The sequence below is a fragment of the Melospiza melodia genome, chromosome 5, assembly GCF_035770615.1.
Source record: "Melospiza melodia melodia isolate bMelMel2 chromosome 5, bMelMel2.pri, whole genome shotgun sequence".
Classification (NCBI taxonomy): domain Eukaryota; kingdom Metazoa; phylum Chordata; class Aves; order Passeriformes; family Passerellidae; genus Melospiza; species Melospiza melodia.
Window position 1 is genome coordinate 10,582,669 of NC_086198.1, and position 19,260 is coordinate 10,601,928.

The 19,260-nt window shown below is 36.1% G+C and overlaps 1 protein-coding gene across 4 annotated transcripts in view; it reads right to left on the bottom strand.

Annotated features, from left to right (window-relative positions):
• Nucleotides 1-233: 233 nt before the first annotated feature.
• Nucleotides 234-19,260, bottom strand: part of KLHL2 (kelch like family member 2) — a 54,112-nt gene continuing 35,085 nt past the window's right edge. For 2 of the 4 annotated variants that reach the window (XM_063156258.1, XM_063156260.1), the window contains 10 exons: nt 13,044-13,153; nt 11,565-11,681; nt 10,413-10,562; nt 9,362-9,479; nt 8,534-8,731; nt 7,677-7,778; nt 6,642-6,770; nt 2,272-2,412; nt 1,981-2,124; nt 234-1,353 (listed from right to left, as the gene is read on the bottom strand). In XM_063156258.1, the coding sequence (XP_063012328.1) occupies nt 1,325-1,353; nt 1,981-2,124; nt 2,272-2,412; nt 6,642-6,770; nt 7,677-7,778; nt 8,534-8,731; nt 9,362-9,479; nt 10,413-10,562; nt 11,565-11,681; nt 13,044-13,153 (1,238 nt within the window). In that variant the 3' untranslated portion in view covers nt 234-1,324. Of the gene's footprint in view, nt 1,354-1,980; nt 2,125-2,271; nt 5,758-6,641; nt 6,771-7,676; nt 7,779-8,533; nt 8,732-9,361; nt 9,480-10,412; nt 10,563-11,564; nt 11,682-13,043; nt 13,154-19,260 lie in introns of those variants that run through there. The other 2 variants (XR_010027746.1, XM_063156259.1) reach the window with 2 other exon arrangements.

Consider the following 19,260-nt stretch of genomic DNA (forward strand, 5'->3'; position numbering starts at 1 on the left):
ATGGCCATTCCTGCACTCAAGGACAACCACGGCTTCCAGAAACTGACCTGCGGCATACAGCGGTGTTCACATGCCTGGTTCCTAAACCTTAATAACTCCCAGTTCGGTGGCATTCAGACCTTTGAGGCTCCAGCTTCTCCCCGCTCCTTCTCCCCTGCCCCAGTCCCCCAGTTTATTTCACTGATTATTTGGTTTGAGACTTGCATTGAGAAACACAAGTTTTAAGCGACCTGTTGGCATTAGGAAACAATGTACAAACTTTTATTTGAAGAAAATGTCTCAAATATGACAGTAGCTTTGGTCATGTTAAAAGGAGGCCATCCAAGAACAAATAAAAATGTGCTGCTGTATAAGCATGGCCATATACAGTGTATTCAGATATTGGCTAATAGAAGCTGAGATTACACGCATAAATAGGCCTTTGTACCATGCAAGTTCAACGCAATTGCATACATTCACTATAAATTTTCAGTTATTTTCATGCCAAATCACCTTTTGGATAAAAAGGTAAAAAAGAAGTAACATCTAAACGTGACCAAAATTGAACAGGAAAAAAAAAAAAACCTTGTAAGTACAGACAACATTTTTATTAAAAAGATACTGAAATTACACCTGCTCAAGAAGTGTCAAACCGTCTCTGATCTCCTTCAGCGGGAATTAGTCTTAAGCATTGTTACATATCAAAAAATACATCTCTGTTTTACAACATAGTACTGACATATTCAAAGTACTGTGCCAAATTATAAATAGTAAAATCAGGTTTTGAAGAGTTTCAATAGAGAGCAACTTATGCTCACACAAACATATGCACGTAGTATAGTTACGTAACAAAAGTTTTATAAAAGGAAGCAAATGTACCCCATGCCAGTTTGAATTACTGAGGTGGGATTCAGTACCTACAATGAAGACTGACAGTTCATTTCCTTAAATATATTTATTAGTCTCTGGAAAAAATAAGACAAAAATTTACTTTCACCAGAATACACACCATTCTTCACTCACAATCCGTTTCTCAGTCATGACTGACAGAAGCCGGTCCTTAGGAGAGTGTTGGGTTTTTTCTGAAGACCTTGCAATACAAAAATTGGTCTACCAGACTTCAAAAGTTCAATCAGCTTCTGCTCAACTGCAGAATAATCCTACAAATTGCTTCTACCTAGAGTAATCTTCATCATCTGTCATCTGTAATTGTAGACAGTCACATCTTCCACTGTGACTCAAGGTGCAGCTACAAGTAGAGAAGTGCTTAGATACTCAGTCACTTCAAATACCCTTGTTGAAGACTGCTTCTAGTGCATAATCAAGTTGAAAATCCTTTTACTGATCATAATGGTTTGTCAATAACTGTAACACCTAGAGGGAGGGAGAGAAAAAGGGATAAGTCTTTAGGCAGTATTGTTTTTGAAATCAAGAAAAAAATTAATATGATACATTGCAAATAGCATTTAACTGTGCACCAGCAACAATGCACATATTTTTCCCTAATTTCTCTTTGACACAAAGCTGTCTGAATCAGTGCCAAGTTATGAAAGTTTCTGTGGCTTATCAAATTTAATTTTGCTACCAGTGAAATATATCCTTAACGTTCACTTAAATAACTCATTTGAAAAACTGGAGTTTTTGAAGGAAAAGATTTCTGAAACAGCTCATTTTCTAAATATCAAATCCCAAAGAACTTTGGAATTGGGATTCCCAATTATGTCCCTTAGATTGAGACACATATTTCTTGTTAAAAAAACTGGTCATACCAGAATCATCTTTCTGACTCACCATGTATGTGCTAAATCATTCTTGATTACACTTTAATCCCTTTTTTTTCCTTGTAGTGAGTAATTATTTGAAGTCATCATTCAAAATATACCATCAGATTCTTCCTACCCATTTTATTATCTTAGATTCTACCTTAGACAAGACTCTGTTTGGATGCTTTGTCAAATGTTATACTTTAAAAAGTGTATTAACAATATCTATGTGGCTTACCTGCATAGCTCCTCCCTGTACTCATACAAGATGACACAACTGTCCATTTATCAGTTGTTGGATTATAATACTCCACTGTCGATAAATTACAGGAACCGTCATCTCCTCCAACCACATACAAGAGACCATTTACAGCACAAACACCTGAAAAGGGGCAGGAAACCAGAATGAAAATTAGTAATTGACTTCCACATCCCCCCAAAAGCATGTTTTTTTATGAAAGCAGCAGAAATCCAGGTACATGCCATCCATAATTGACATTGGCACAATTTTAGTCATTGTTGCACATACCTGCATTCCTTCTGCACATGTTCATGTCTGCAACCTGCTTCCAGGTACTGGCAATGGGGTCAAAGACTTCCACACTTTTTCTTACCAAAGGACCATCATGACCACCTACTGCATACAATAAATTGTTTAACACACCAACACCTGCAAACATATGAAAATATGCAGAATTAACCAGAGAATTATTTGAACGATACAAAGGAGAAACAACAAATATGTCAGCTAACATAAATCCTCCGTTAAGTCAATGTTGGAAACTATTTCAGAAAACATTTGGGTCAGGATGCATTAAAGCAGAGAGACAGTAACTACAGCAAGACACTGATAAAATGCCTTGCATGCCCATCTACCATATTGCAGCATACAAAGACCAGAGCTGTTCTGCAACAGAAGATTTAGAAAATTTTGGACGAAAAATGACGTGCAGGAAAATGAGGCTTGTTGAAATTTAGGACTAATTAGAAGTGACAGTAAATGAGACAATGTGCTCAGCCAGCATAACAGAAATCTGACAGGATGATAAAGTGTAAGTGAACTTTTAGAAAGTAAAAGCTGTGCAGTACAGAGGATAAAAGCTGAATGGATAGACATTATACAATAGGGATGTTTCCACTGAAGTGTTGGAATACCTTGTAAACAGATGGAACATAATTAAACAGTTAGCAGTGAGTACCTTCTCTGGGATTTGAAGAACACCAAGCTTCTCTGAACCAAGCTTCAGTTATCAAAATATCCAAAAGGATATTAAAGGGTGTCCTTTAATCCTAAGGTCTCCTTTACTTTACAACAAAAGTTTATCAATCTGTGAGCTTAGAATGAAGGCGTGAATAAAGCTAGATCTATCTACTTGCTATTTGGGTTGCACATATTGAAAAGATGGAAATGGGGGAAGCAGAAAGAAAGGCCTGTTTATTTATTACTCCCTTTATAATGTATTATTAGAGCCAAAACAATAAATTTCAGAAATGTAGGGGTTTTTTTGCATTAAAACTTCTGAGTGATGGACCATAAAGACAACTAAAAAAGCACTTCTATGAAAGTATACCGGGAAATCTAATAAATGCTACATTTAAGACTATGAAACTCAAAGCAGAGATACAGATTTGCAAATATAGCTCATAAAGTATTCCATGGAACCATTTAAAATCTTTTTAAAGGGAAACAACAAATATGAATGCAAAAAATCAGGTAAGTCCCTCAAAGAAAAAAAAAATTGGAAGTAGAAAAGAAAAGTAGAAAAAAAGAAGAGAACCCCAAGACCTTAATAACAAGCTGAAATATCTTTAAAAACATATCACTAATTTTGTATTTAAGAGCCACTTCTAAATGTGAAGAGAAATGACTCCTGCTGAAATGACTAAATTTTCTTATTAAAGAGACTGATTTTAAGAACTAAAAGAGAGGAAGGAAACATGGAAGCTAATTGGTACTGTAAATCTGAAAAATAGCTTCTTGATAGGACACTCTTTTAAATCATGCTATTTAGGGCTTTACCAGTGATATTCACTACTAGCATTTCCCCATATCCTTCCCAGTTAATTTAATTCCTCTTTTATTACTATTATTTCTAGCTATCATGCCACAGTATAGTATGACAACTTTTCTTTCTCCCACTCTGATCACACTTTATTAGAAAGGAAAGTACAACATTCATCTTTTGTAGAATTAAACATTACAGAAGGAGGGCTAATATTTTCAGTTTAAATATGGGATGTGACATAAATCCCCCCACCCATGCCTTCAATAGAGTTACTGGCCTTCCTATTCAGCGTGTAGAGCTTTCCCTCTGCCACATTGCCACTTTTTTCTTTCATAGCTCCTTATTTTTAATAATGTCCTCCCTTCCTCCATGGTGCTTCATTTTCCCTTAATCCCACACCCAGTTTCCAGGTCCTACCTTATTTCTTGCTCCTTCCGTCTGTATCCTCTTGTTGCCGTCTTCTGAGTTCTCCTTTCTTTGTTATTTTTCTTTCCTGCCCATTTTTCAGGACCCTGTCTTATATCTCTCAGCCCTCCCAAATGGCCTATATCTGGATCTGAAGTTCCTCCTCCCAATATGTTGCTGGAAACAGATCTGTCCCCGTATTGATCAACTGAGAAGCAGTGGGTACTAAAGAAGAGTAACTGAGGGTTAACCTCTGAAAAGTTGCTTTTGAGTGAAGCTGAAGCAGTAGGAACAGAAGAGATGAGCTTAAGTTCTTTGAGATGACCAGACATCCAAAAGTTGAATACAGGAACAAAATTTTCTTTAGTTAGCCCCCATAACACCATCAGGACTGATTTCCAGTTGAAACAGTTCTGGTGGGTTTGGCTATTTGGCTTCTACAGCCAAGCTCAATCAACAGTCACGATTTTCACATTACCACCCACTCCTCTGCCACGCAAAAATATAATTTTTCCATGTATTTAACAGTGGCTGTTGATTATTTTACTCAATTATATGAAACTGGAATAACTGTCTACATTTCGTTTTCCTCTCCATTTTTTTTTTATCAGTGGACCAGGCAAAAGGCAGAAGAGAGTTGAATAAGCAAACACAGGGACAAGGGAAGAGAGGAGAGGGGCAGGAAGATCCCAGTAGTTAGTATATTTAAGGAGTTGTAGAAGAAATTAAACATTAAAAAAAATCTGAAAACATCTGCTATATAAATAGGCTACATGCACAACAACAGTTTGCAAAAACAGAGTTATCAAAAAATAAACCCCAAATGCTGAAACAAAATGTGTGCGCAGGCAGACTGCAAAATGAAACTTTGTCACAACCCACCAACACTATTTGTCTTTAAAATTATTCTTGTAAGTTGCTCATTTTATATAAATATATTCCTCAAAACTTGCCAATATTAGAAAGGAATATTTTCCAGTACCCTTACTGCAACTCTGTCCAGTTTTTAATCCAGAATTTTCTTCCAAGAAGCACAGGCTGAGTTACTAGAAGTTTCACAAGGCAACTGTGTTTTCTTGAGGTATATTGTATCATGTTTCCTTCATTATCATCAAAGTTTTAGTTTAGAAATAAAATTGAAATGTGACTTCTAGTAATAAGAGTTATCAGCTTGCTGATCTCGTAAAGATATGATGGAAGTATCACAGACTATGTTAATTTAATCACAAATTTAGTACTTTGATAGATTTAATTTGAAATTATTTGAACCTAATTTATTACATAGGTAAAAACTGTTCAGAGTTAACAAAGAATAATGGAAGGTAAGATGAGAAGTTGGGGTAATTACTAATCATATACTGAGCATACTAGAAGTCCATTCAGATTTATTTGTAGCAGTATCTCTTCCCATTATGAAGCACATTATTGCAATCACCAGTAGATACTTGAAGGGTGTTGCTAAAAACCACCGTTAAGTACTTGGCAAAAAAAGTGACTTAACTACTAAAAAATAAATATAGAAAATAATATAATGGAATTTGACTTGAAAAAGTCCATGGGAACGCATCTAGAGAAATAAAACAACTTCTGCGAGTTGAAAAAACCTGAAATACCAAAAGACAAATAGAGGACAGTGAACAGTAAATGAGATTCAAGTCCATAATATTAATAGATAATGAAAATGCTAAAGTCAATTTGGAGCTGTGGAAGCACCATTTCATTAAACAAAAGTGGAATACCATAGGCACTTTTAAAGATGTCTTTAAAGAGAAATATACACACTCAGAATTGCAAGAAGGAAAAAAGAAATCCACAAAAAAAAAAAAAGAGAAGGGATTTTTAAGATTATACAGAAATAAATGGATATACCTTGGCTAAATGATAAGGAAGGATAACATGTAGTAGGCTGTACATGTACAGGGGATGCAAACACCAGGTGATGAGAAGAATTACTGAAGGTGAAATAAAGGGTACATAAGTGGAAGTAATAGGATGAAACCATTAATACAAACTTAGGAATGAACAAGGACAAAATTTCCTGCAGTGAATCAGAATGCAGAACAAGTCCTCCACAAAGGTGGAAACCTAGTCACAGTTCACACGTAGTCAACCTGGAAACGCTGTTAGAATAATCAGCCCTAACTGGCAAAGAGATCCCTGTAGAAAAGACATTTTTTCATTCTTGCTGTATAGATTTTGATACTTAAGAATTGAGGTGACAGTGATTATTACAATCCACAAATATTAGTCTGTATGTTAAAAACCTTTAGAAGTTGTGAGAAGAGGAGGAATATGAAAGTATGAAAAAACAAAGAGGGATATTTACTCTTAACAGACTGAATCTTACTCAGTGGAGCAGTTGTGCTGTGCATCTAGAACTAGCACATTCCATTAGATTCAGACTTTAGCTTACCTTTCATGGTTTTAGATACATTTTAAACCCACGAATTTTCATCTTTGCAAGGACAGCTGATCCTTGTCCACTCACCTGCTCCGCTCCGCCTCGTGCTCATTTCTGCGACGTAGCTCCACTCGTTGGAGTTGGCATCGTAGCATTCCACTGAACTAAGGCACTGCCGTGAGGCTCCATCATAGCCACCAACAGCATACAGCTTCCCTGGGGGGACCAAAGGAGCCTGCCAGCTGATAATGCACATGCAGAGACTGCCACACCACAAAGAGGAAGGCATTGCTCTCCAATTAGCTACTAATCAGCACCTGTCAATCACTGACTGAGATTCTATACTGTAAACACTTGAGGTTAGCATGCCACAGATCTTGTTGTTTTTAGGAAGTAAAGGCACCCAGTATTTAACAACAACAATACAAGTCAAAAGATCTTAAATTGCCTAGCTAAAATACAAAGGTAAGTCATTAATTAGTCATTGCTCAAAAGCAAGCTATTTCAAGTATGTTTGATACTAGAAGCTCACAAATAGGCTTCCTCGGAATATTGGAAATTTAGTTGAAAATCACTTGCACAGTCTGCATTTTCAGATTAGAAACAGCAGTGGTTCCTATGCAGTTAAAGCACACACCCACCCCTAAAACTGTTTTAAGATCCAAGAGCCAGGCCAGGCCTCCATTGTGCAAGTGACATCCAGACTATTCACCATCAAGCTGACTGAAAAGTCAGCAGTTTTCCCAACACTGCCCTTGGGATTGTCCCCAGCGTGCAGCCAGCAAGGTCAGCCACAGATAACAGAGCTGACAATTCAGCAGTGCTGCATCACTAAAGACCAAATGATAAGGTCATCATGTCAGCTGACTTTGTTGGCATACATAACCTAGAGATTAGCAAGGTTTCCCTCAGCTGGCCTCAGCCACAGCTGAAGCTCTGAAAAAAAATTTAAAACTACTACTGGTCAAACCCAAGCAGAATGATTACATAATGTTCATACTGTTTCAATCACAAGGTTGAGCAAAAACATAAATCTGAAGTATGTTTTCAGAAACAAGAAAAACTAGTAGGGTAAATGATTGCATTTCCCTCTGGTTTTTTTAATATAATTTGTTAACTTACCTCCAACAACACCTACACCAACACTACTTCTTCTTGTGTTCATTGGAGCTACATGAAACCACTCGTTAGTCTTTAAGTTGTAAACTTCGACTGATGACAAACCTATGAAGACAATATAACATTTTCTCTATAAACCTAGGTGCAACATACTGTCTAGCTTTCAGGAAATTCTTCATATCTGAAAACTCAAATTATTGCATTTTAAGGATTGTTAAATACTGAACAAAAAGCACAACCTTTTGTCCTTTAGAAGGTAATTACAGTCAACCGAACTTTACGTCTGAAAACAGGCAAATTACTGAACATTTTTGTCTAGCTGTGAAAGCTTCCTCCCTGGATTATTTTCTTTCTTTTTAATTAAGTTACATGCTTTCTTCTACATATGCTTCTATAATAGTTATTCAGCAAAAAGATCACTTCTGCACTAGTTGTTTAATGCATCTAAGTAGAGAATGAACAGTGTTTGTCTAAAGCTTTCTTACAGGTCAGAAAAAGCTGTTTATAATCTTATTTACACTACATGAAAATGCAGAAATCAATTTCCTATGCAAAGAGGACTAAACAGACTAGATAATTTTTGTCTCATATCTTCCACAAGTTAAGGACTCTGACTAAAGAAGGAATACTGGAAAGGAACTTGCCAGAAGTTCACTAGTCTTTAAGCCTGAACACTTAGGAGCAAACAGTCCACTTTTTAGGTAAGGGGATGTGACCACTTAAGGACACTCCACACCACAAGATGCTGGGCTACCCTCATGCTTGGTTTCACCACAAGTACCAGCAAAAAGAGCCATTCAAATTTGCAACAATTATGTTAAGAGTAGTCAAAGCTGTTCAGAAGTGTCTCGGGCACATACCTGTACTCCCATCAAATCCTCCCACAGCGTAAAGAAGGCCATTTAACACAGCTGCTCCCAGCGTGCTTCTCCTGTCTTGCATGTTAGCAACACTTGTCCACTGGTCCTTCACTGGGTCATAGGAATCTACTGTACGAACTCTCAAAGAGCCATTGAAACCACCAACAGCATAAACCATGCCTCCCATGTACACCATTCCTAGAGCAGGGACATGGGAGGAAAGATGAGTGTTTCAGTCTCCTGCCAGTTAACTGTATTCTGTAACTGTGTTCTGCACTGTCCTAAGTATGCAGATACTTGACACAAACTACATTATTCACTACACTTGTCGTGCTTTTGACAGTCCCCTAGAACCAGACTTCATTCAGATTAGGCCCTAGAATTTCTAACGTTTTTTGCTAACAATGCATGTTCCTGAATACCATCTTGCTGAATTTCTTCTTGCTTAAATTGCTCAGCTGCTTTAAGATCACATGTTCATGTTTTCAGTAGTGGATTATCACTGCTTAACATTCTTTATCACATTTAATAAGATTAGGGCATTTTAATAGCAAAATTAGTCATTATTACAATGCATTAATATTTTGATTTATTTATCCCTTGTTTCTGTGGGAGGTAATAAAGTTTATCCCACAGATTGCAAACTGAAGCTCAAATTAAGCACAATTGATCAAAGTTGTATTGTTCCAGATTAGCAAGTAATTCAATGATGAGTGAAGTCAACGTTTAGCCCTTCTCAGATAAATATCTCAAGTACTGTTCCAGAGAACATAAAATGCCTAAATTCTGAAGCATTACCAACCACAACAAAAAATTAGGCTTCCTTACCTGCTCTACATCTTCTGGAAGGCAATTCAGCCACCTGATGCCAGCGCTCTTCTTTAAAATCATAGCATTCAACACTGCGAATTGCCTTTGGAGCCTGTCCCCCAACTACCATCATCAACTAACAGGGAGATAATAGTAATAATAACTGTTAGTTATCTGCATATATGAGAGCACCTGAAAGATAAAAAAAGTGTTTAAAAATAAAGCAAGCTTCTCTACAAGAAATAATTAAAGGATGGCTCTCCTATAGAAATTTGAGTCTTTTGAACCAAGCCAAATTAATTGCTAGGTGTTTTTTTTTTAAACAAATGTTATTTGTAGTTATTTTGTCCGGAGGAAATACCAAGCGTAGAAAAACAGCAAGCAATCAGAATCTTTGTAAAGCTCCCACAAAAGAGGGAGACCTTGCTTTATCTTCACATCCTACTGTGATCTCAGGTATGAGAATTCACCATCTGTGACGTTCATGTAACAGCCTTACCTTGTTCTTCTAAGAAAAATGTGTTAAGTCTGCTGAATTGAATCTCCTATTCCATTATTACCATTTTCACAACAGTATTACAAGAAAACTTCTTTACTTCATTGTAAAGAAGAAAGTATCTAATGTTTGTTTTTTGCTAAAATAAATTAAAGATTAAATAAAAAATCTCAATACAGAAGCTTCAGTCATTCTTTGTTTCGGTTTGGGGTTTTTTGGTTTGGTTTTTTTGTTTGTTTGTTATGGTTTTTTGTTTTTTTTTTTAAACAAGCTTACTTCTCCATAGTTGTATATTTCTCAAAATAGCTGAAGCACTTACTAAAACATGTTTTCTGGGAGGGCAGGTAGTGATGATTCTCTGTGTAGGTGGGAGGCTAAAACATCTGTATCATAAATATCATGGAGTGTACAGGTAATCACTTTATGATATTTATTTATAATATTTATTTATAAATATAGATATTTCTGGTACAATTTTTTTACAGGAATACCTGCAGACACAGTCATGCTCTCGTGAAAGTTTTTAAAACGCAGTTTGAAATAATATATACACTGGAAAAACAAGGGCCTTACCTTTGGAAGGCTGGCAGGTGTTCTCAATTTTGTCCGTGTGCTTTTCATCAATGCCCGTTGCTCAGTTGGTAGCAAGTGATACTTCATAGCTTCAATGAGGTAATCTTTGCAAGCACTGCTGTTCTTAACCAGTATTTCCTCTTCAACTCTCTGTTTATTAATAGAAGTTTAACAAGGTCTGAGCATTTTAAGGAAGTAAAGTAGAAATCACAGTACAAAGTGTATTAAAGCTGATGATCTATCACACAAATGCAGATTAATATACTTGTTAAGATTGGAATTTTACCAGTAGGACACAAATTTGTGTTGGAAATGTGCAGTCACTAAAAATAAATCAAAATATGCTGATTGTTAATTAGCAAGTGGAAGAAACAGTGATAAGCAAGGTAAATCACTTTTCTTACAATTGGGCACATTTTTAAATTTTTTAAATACAGACAGTACAGAATATTTTAAGACGGGAATAGAGGAGAATGATTTAACAAACTAGTAAGCCACCCTACAAAAATAAAAACCACAACAGAACACAACAACAAAAAAACTCCAAATCCCACCCAAAACAACCCACACAAATTGGAGATTTGTATCACAAAACCAGAATTTTAAAAATAAACACCTATCAACCTACTTATACCTACTAACCAATGTTAATACTGAACTCATATTGTCAATCTTAAATATTTGACCAGACACCAAAATATCCAAATGAGCTTATAAAATTTGAAAAAATTTATTTTATCTGAACCAGGTAAAAGAATGATTCCTTTGTCATTAATTCCTAATCAGCTTAAACAACAGATATTATTCTGAAGTGGAAAACTCACTTATGAGAAAAAAACTTTTATCAAAAGATGGCATTACAAATGAAACCTAACCTGATCTCAGCAAATTACATTGTTCAGATTCCTGGTGTAGTATGACATGCACTCAGCCAAACAGATAAATTACTTACATAAGTCATCCTCTATGTGGCAATCTCTCACCTCAGTGGGTGGATGTGCACATGAGTATGTGGTAGTGGCTGTTTGTTTACTTTTTCTATCACTAACATCCTAATGGCACTGTTGTTGAAATTTAAAGTTATCTACCTGGCATTAAAATAACAAACAGAAATATTCACATGCAGAATAATTAGTTTTCCTTTTTGCTTACCTGAACTAAATACTCCCGGGAAAGCAAAGGCAGCCGAACATGCTCCATCAGACGTGCCATTAGCTCCTGCCTTACATCTTTGTCATGGTTTACCCAGGCTATCACTGCTTCAAATACCTTCCAGAAAACAAACAAATTTTAGTTTCTTTGACTAACAAGTTCATAAGCATGAAAACATTAGTGTGCCTCCAAAAATAGTTTTGCTTATACTAAAATTCCTAACCTAAGAACAGATGACAGTGGTTACAGCTCCTGTTATTTCCATATTTATCAACTCTAAAATTATGAAGGTGCATTATCTGGTCTCTTTTTATATCTAATCCTCTACTGTGGTTTCAAGGATAGCTGTGCTACATTGACAAAATGCACACAGTGACTTCACTGAAACTGAAAACTAGGCAAACAAACAACACAACAGCAGGAATATTACAGTCCTCATATTTTTCTTCCTTTCTTGGAGAACTGACCTGCCACATCCCCATTCAAATGACCTATCATCACTGAGTCTTAGCAGGACAAGTGATCCCAAGCCTGATTTTGCCTGCATTGCACAGTAGTTCATCATTCACTAGAGCATTAAAACCTTAGTCATACTCTACGAAAGCAGCATCACGTGTATTTAGGTGATAGATCCAGACCTTCAGGGTATTACAGGAACAACAACATAGCTTTGCTAGTTCCTGTTTAAGGAGATAGTTCTTAGATTCAAAGTTTCAAACATGAAACACTGCCTAACTGTATAAATGAGTATTCAAACATGCTTTTGTACACAATTTAGCCTCATTTGAGTACAACTATAAACTTCTCTGAAAAAGAAAACCAACATATTTCAAATAGATCATAACTGAATTTAAAAATCTCAAAATTAATACTTCCACAGCCTGAAAATCATTAGAGGATTACAGGGACACCCTGGGCTCACTGAAGAGCACTGTTTCAAAAATGGCTTTAAAAGATTGAGATCTAGGCTAAAGGTGAGCTAACACATATTAAACTCTGGTTTGGTAATACCAAGCTGCCATGTCATCTCCTGTGCAAACCACATGTGCTCACTTATACACACAGAGCTTTAATACCTTTGTGGGACTGCTGATGTTAAAGTTACTAAATTACATATAATAGCTCTTCAAACTTGAAATTATTTATTCCTTGGTAAACCAAACTCCTGTGGATATGACTCAGCATGTGTTCTGGTTGTTCTGCTTGAAGATGAGAAGGAATTTCTATTTAATGTAGTTTTGGTTATTGGGTTCTTTTCCCAAAGAAGGTGACGTGATTTAATATAGTTGTAGGATTTTTAAGAGTTGAGACTAGTTGTCAGCATCAGACTGTCAACACTTTTGGGAAACATCCTTTAAACTTGAGCACAATACCTGCCTAATTTTGCCATGGACACACAGAACACATCTGGAAAAGGACACAAGATCACTCTTTCACATGAAAGGATAAAAAAAAATAATGGGATACAGATTGTCTTACCTTCTCCTCTGAGGCAATTGTGAGTTTGTCACTGGATATCAGACTGCACACCTGCTCTACACCAAGATTGAGGTATTCTTCACTAAGCACAACATCAGAAAAGTGCTGTTCTGTTTGGGGGAAGAGAAATACACTAACATACAGCAACAGGTCTCCACATGTTTAACAAGCATCAACACAGCAGGGGAAGACAGAGGAAAATGATTCAATATGCAAGCTATTCTACTTTGTCTAGAAGCAATATATTGACTCAAAACCTCTTCTACAGGTTAAAGCTTGGTCTCACAAATAGCTTTTATATTTAAACAGTCTTTAACTGAAATATTAAAGCACATTATACTAAAAGTATTGTAGTAATTTTCAGATGCTTGCTTCATCTCAGTACTTGTCCTTGAGAATTACCTAAGTCTCATTTTACTAAATTTGTATACAAAAATACAGAAAAAAGACTCCAGAATCTTTATACTGTGTATGCTGTTGACAAGCATATTTTAAATTGGTAGTTTGACATGAACAATGGTTGATTCTTTAGAACCAACCAACAAAGTCATACAGCAAGTCCTGTTGCATCTCTCAAAGCTTTTCCAAGGTCATAAAATATTGCATATTGCAATCTCTACAATGTGCAGAAGGTATGTAGTTTTTCCTAACTTTTTTTAAACCTCACCTTAAATAAAACTGGAAAAAATTCAAGTTTCCATGTTGTCATTCAGTTATTCAGTTGTCCCCTCCCTTCCTTAAAATTGCTTTTCATGGCATTATTTTGCTTAAAAAGTCATTCCATTCAGTTAAATTATTTTTCTCCTTCTTCTGCTATTAACAGAAGTCAGAAGGGACAACTGTTACTAAGAACTTAAGAATTCTCTCAAAATTAGAATAAATAAAAAGAGGCCGGCAAACATACTCAAACCAAAGAACATTTTATAGCCTTTTCAATCACTGTATTAGTACTACTGTAACTAAGGCTCCATACTTGAGAAAGTTGTCTAAGATGTTAAAAAAGTTAAAGAATGCTGAATGCTTAAGGTCAAGAAGTCTAATTTTTCAGTTCAACTTTGCAGTGTACAAGAAAACAGCTGTTTTAAATCCAATGATCATTAGTACAAGCCCCTCTAATTCTGCAACATTCTCTCATGATGGACAGGTAGTATTTTCTGCAATACTTCAGACAATGGGAAAGAAAGGATGAAAAGAAATACTATTGATTTTTATAACATCCCCATTACTTTTCCACTCTACAAATTGTATCTGTTTGCTTTTCAGAAAAGTACGCAGTTTCTCAAGCTAAGTATCTGATGGGTTTTATTGTTTGCAAATTGAAATTGAGAAAGAAAATTTGTATAGATTATTTTTACAATAAACTCCAAATTTTAGGTGACAGTGTCACAAACCAGTATGCCTGACTGTACTGAGAAGCTGAGTTTGGAGAGAGCAAGGGAAAGCAACATGCATCCAAATGTCAAACAAATCTGAGGTTCTGAAGCACTGTTCATCTTTTCTTGAGAAATACAATGCAACAGTGGAACACATCCAACAGGATATATTTCATAAATCAGAAATACCTGGTTGATTTTATAGACTCGCATACAAAAGCCTTGCTTTTTTAAAGTTTATTTAGATTTATGTCATGCATTAAGTAGGAAGAGATCCACCCTCTAAACCAGGAGAGGTGAAAGTTGAGAACTTTCCAAGTAATACAATGAATGTGAGGCTGTCTCCAGTTTTCATGCTAGACATAAGAACGATAGAAGAGAAAAAAACCCCAGTGCTTGAACAAAAACTGTTTTACTGGATGTCAGCCTCTTAAAGTATAAAGCATGGCACATGGTCAAGGGAAGGAGTGAAAAAAGGAGAAACACTAAACCAAACTACTCAATCAACAGCTACAGATCCGCAGGTGAATGAATTATGGACAAAAGAGAAATAGAGGGGATTTCCACATAAATTCTAGTTATTGAAAAAAGAGGTAAGGTGAAATAACTTGTCTTGTAAGAATCAGATCCCTTGTTGTCTAGCAGACCATCGTAACTGATTGATAGATAACATCTGGCAGAAGCCAGTTGCAATTACAGCTACATGAATTATTTAATATAATTAAAAACTGAAAAATAATAAGGAAATGTAAAAATCAATTAAATCCACCAGTAGCAATTTATGTTATGCTGGTTCAAGCGTTGAAGACAGAAGGCTTCAATATATATAAAAATCACACTTATGAAATTCAAACTTTTTGCATCCTTTTAGCAAGAAGGATATTAGCATCTTTGAAATAACATGATTCAGTACTAAATTTTCAAGAAATCACACTTGGATCCTCTTTTCCCAATAACGACGAGAAATAGTACTGGAGGTGTGGGGGTTTTTTTTGCCTTCTGGGTTAGGACTTTTATTATCTCATATTACAGCTCCCATCCTGAGAGCTTCGATAATCTGAAGACATTAACATCAAACATGATGAAAGTTATGCTTAAATGATTAAATATTTCATGTAACTGTTCCCTGTAAAATCTCAAATTATCATGGTTTTTATTTATTGCATTACAGAACATACTTCTTTCTTTATGAACATCTCTTAGAGAAGCAAAGAGAGAACTACCCATATGGAAGTTTCCATGAGAGAACAAAATAATTTTGTTCCCAAATCAGAATTTTCCACACAGTATGCAACTTTGACAAATTTGTACTGGAATCCTGCCCCATTTCTTGCCTCTTTACCCAGAAATTGAAGCCAGCTGGCTCTAGAGTCTGGCAGCCTGAAAACAAGCTGGCTTAGGACCTGCAGAGGCTTGGCTTCTAAATTCCCACTTCTTAAGAAAGTAGAGTCCTACTTCTTTATTATCAAGACTAATCTCTGACTTCAAAAAAAATAAAATAAATTTTAGGACGTTTCTAAAATATCTGTTCCAATTGCATATGAAAAACAGTTTTTCACATTTTTGCCACTGAGTCAGTTTCTATCTGAATAGCTAAAGATCTGTCCTTGTCTGCCCTGTGCCAGTAGGGTGGGACAAACAAAAAGAAGTCTTTAACAACAGGAAAAGGGCTAGTAACAAAAATGTCTGGAAGCACAATAAACAATGCCAGCCTGGAAAGCATAGAAAGAAAATAGGAGCTGTAAATGTACTACTTTTTGGTATTTGTTGTTCTGGGTCCGGAGCTGTACATGCACATTCAGCAAAAAGCACTTGACACCTCTCCTATCCAAAAGGCACACAAGTCTGGCTATACAGATAGTGACATTTACTTTATATTTTTCAATTACATAGCAAGGAAAGCTACATCTGAAACCTGCACAGGACATTTTATACTTTAAACATTTATGCATTAATTCACAATGTCACATTGAGATTTTTTGGCTTGGGACAAAAGGCCTTTGCTATTGGCCTATTTTAAGGTACTGGTCAAACAGGAAGCCCAGCTTTGCTGCAGAGGTATAGACACAAGTTCTGCCAATTGGAGAACCAGCAGAAGCTAAAACTGCAGAATCACATTTTTTTCCAAAGAAACCGATTTATCTGCAAATTTTATACTTAAATAAGTGTTTTTTAGAACATCATGAAATTCACAACAGCCAAGGCAACAGCAGCATAGCAACAGACGTTGCTACTCAGAATAGAATCATAGGAATGATTCTGACAACTCCATCCTTTGTATGCCAGGCATACAGATGTACACAAGAACAGTCCACAGAAGACGTGCACGCTTCCAAGGCTCGCCAGGGCTCAAGTTTCAGACTAAGAGCACCAGAATCAAGAATGCTGTTATCCCAAATACAATGCAGCAATCCCTGCATGACAAAACACGCTAGGATTCCCTAACAAAAAAATCTTTAACATCTCAGCACTAAAAGCCAAAACATCTCAGTGCTAAAAGCCAAAAAGTTCACTGTGCCACGCCTCCAAGGACATCACTGCCACAGGTCTCCCAATGCCTGTACTGCCCTATGCAGTGGGTGAAATACATTACTATTCTTTGGTTCAAACTAACAAATGTGTCAGGACATAAGCACTGAGCTGTGGTTTCTCTAGCCCAAGACGGCGCACCCCTTTGCATTAGAAGGTTTTACCGATTTATCTTCAGGTTGAAACATAACATTACAACACCTATATAATGCACCTCCTTCTCAGGAAAAATTGTAAATTGGTGAATATCCTTTAACACCACATAAGACATATCCCAGACCCAAACTGAGGACAGACTAGCAGTGCTGATGCCACATACTCTTCCTAGGAATCCTCACAAAAGGAGGAGGAGAGGCCTCAGCTGTACACAGTCTGTGACTGTGCAAGTGTAACAAGACCCAGAGCAGGACTGCTTGCTGGGACATCATGAGGACATGTGCCATCTCCAAGTTAAATTGCAACAGAAGCTCATTCCAAGTAACCTGTATCACTATTTTCAGATCACAGGTACATATAAATGACTATCCTAGAGATCTTGCTCTCTGCTGCAAAGGACCAACCCACCACAGGAATACGAAGTTCCAAATTTAATGGAAGTTAAAACTGGAAGTTCTAGAGTTTCACTTATCTAATAACTTCTGATCCATTGGCATCCATTTGGTTTTATATTATCATTGTCTATTAGCAGAACTATCTCACTGTCTCTTTTTCTAAATCTAAAATAGCAGGTGTAACAAAATAAAGACTGGGAGAAGTTACAAAACAAAATACTTTTCATTTTCACTAGCACAAAAATATTTTCACTACTTTTTTCAATCTAATAATCCTTTTCTGTACTCATTCTAATTTCTGGAGTCTTAATCCCAAAATGTGTGCTCTGGGAGTTAAGCTGCCTGTGATACAAAGCTTAACTCTGAAATGGCACAGCCATGTATTTTTGGCTCAGACTTTTGAGAATTTTTTTTTCATATGTAAGAAAGCTGTGACAAAGTACAAAGAGCCATTTGAGATAAGAACAGGGGAAAAAAGAAGCTATGATGATTGAGATAAAGGCAGTAAGTAGCCTGAAAATTCAAGAGCAAAAACATTGACCTGAAAAGGTATAGAACTGTATGAAATGAAATCAGGGAGCCAGTAGACAGAAATTCAGCAAGACTGATGATGAGCCAATTCCAAGGAGAAATGAAGGCCAACGCTTCTTCCCTGGATTATTTTATCAGGAGTACTGAGCATTCTGGTGCTCAGTCTAGTATCCTGCATGTCCCAACTTCCCTCCTCTTTTCACTTGTCTGTGTTCTGCTTGCAGACACTCTCTGTGCACAGCAAAGGGTGCCTGAACAAAGTGACCCAGGGAAGAAGAGTTAACAGGTGGACACAATTCCTGTGCTCTCAAAACACATTTAACCAATACTGCACTCAAGGTCTTGCCAGGGTCTTAGAATCTTTATTTCTAGAAAGTAATCTATACAAATATTAGCTTCAACTACTAAACAGAACAAAGATTGTTCAGAAGTAACTTAAGTAGCTTAGAGGTTTAGTTTAGAAGTAACTAAGGGCCAGTCAGAACAGAAGCTACAAAAAATAATTTAAAACTCAAACTTAAGTAACAGCTGTATCAAAATGTGTTCCTTAAAATATTGAATATCTGAACGTTAACTCTAGTTAATAAATGTATGTCTTGCTTCCTATTTCAAAAACATGTAATAGCTTTTTGGATTTAATAGTGTATTACTCAAAGACAAAAGGATTTAATTAAAACCTTTTGCATAGATGTCTAAATAGAAAAACCACAAAGTCATTCAGTCATGTGCACACCACAACTTCACAAGTAAGGCAGGCATTACAAAAGCTCGTACTTTCAAAAACAACCTGAAAAGCTTTTGCATTTTTTTAATTGATATATCAATCATTCATGATAGAAATACTATAATCTCCTGTGAGTTAAAAAAATCTATACCACAAATCAGCATTTCTAGGAATGAAGACAACTGAAAGCATTCATCAAAGTCCTTGCCTTTCTGAGCTCTAAATTTATTCAAGGCAATAAAAAGCCTATTATTACAACCTGAGTTGAAGCACTTAGTGCTCTATTTCAGGGAAATATTCAATTTTAACTCTGTAATAATTTTTAATTATGCTAATTGGTCACTGTGCATTTAAGGAAAGTTATGAAAAGCAATGCAGTCATACGTATTTTTTTCTACAGCCTTATCAGGACATTTAATTTTTAATTCTCTTTTTTCTATTGCTCTTGATCTAAGCCTGACAGTGCTAGGAAGAAGAAGGCAGAGCAAAGAATGGACCTGACTATGCAT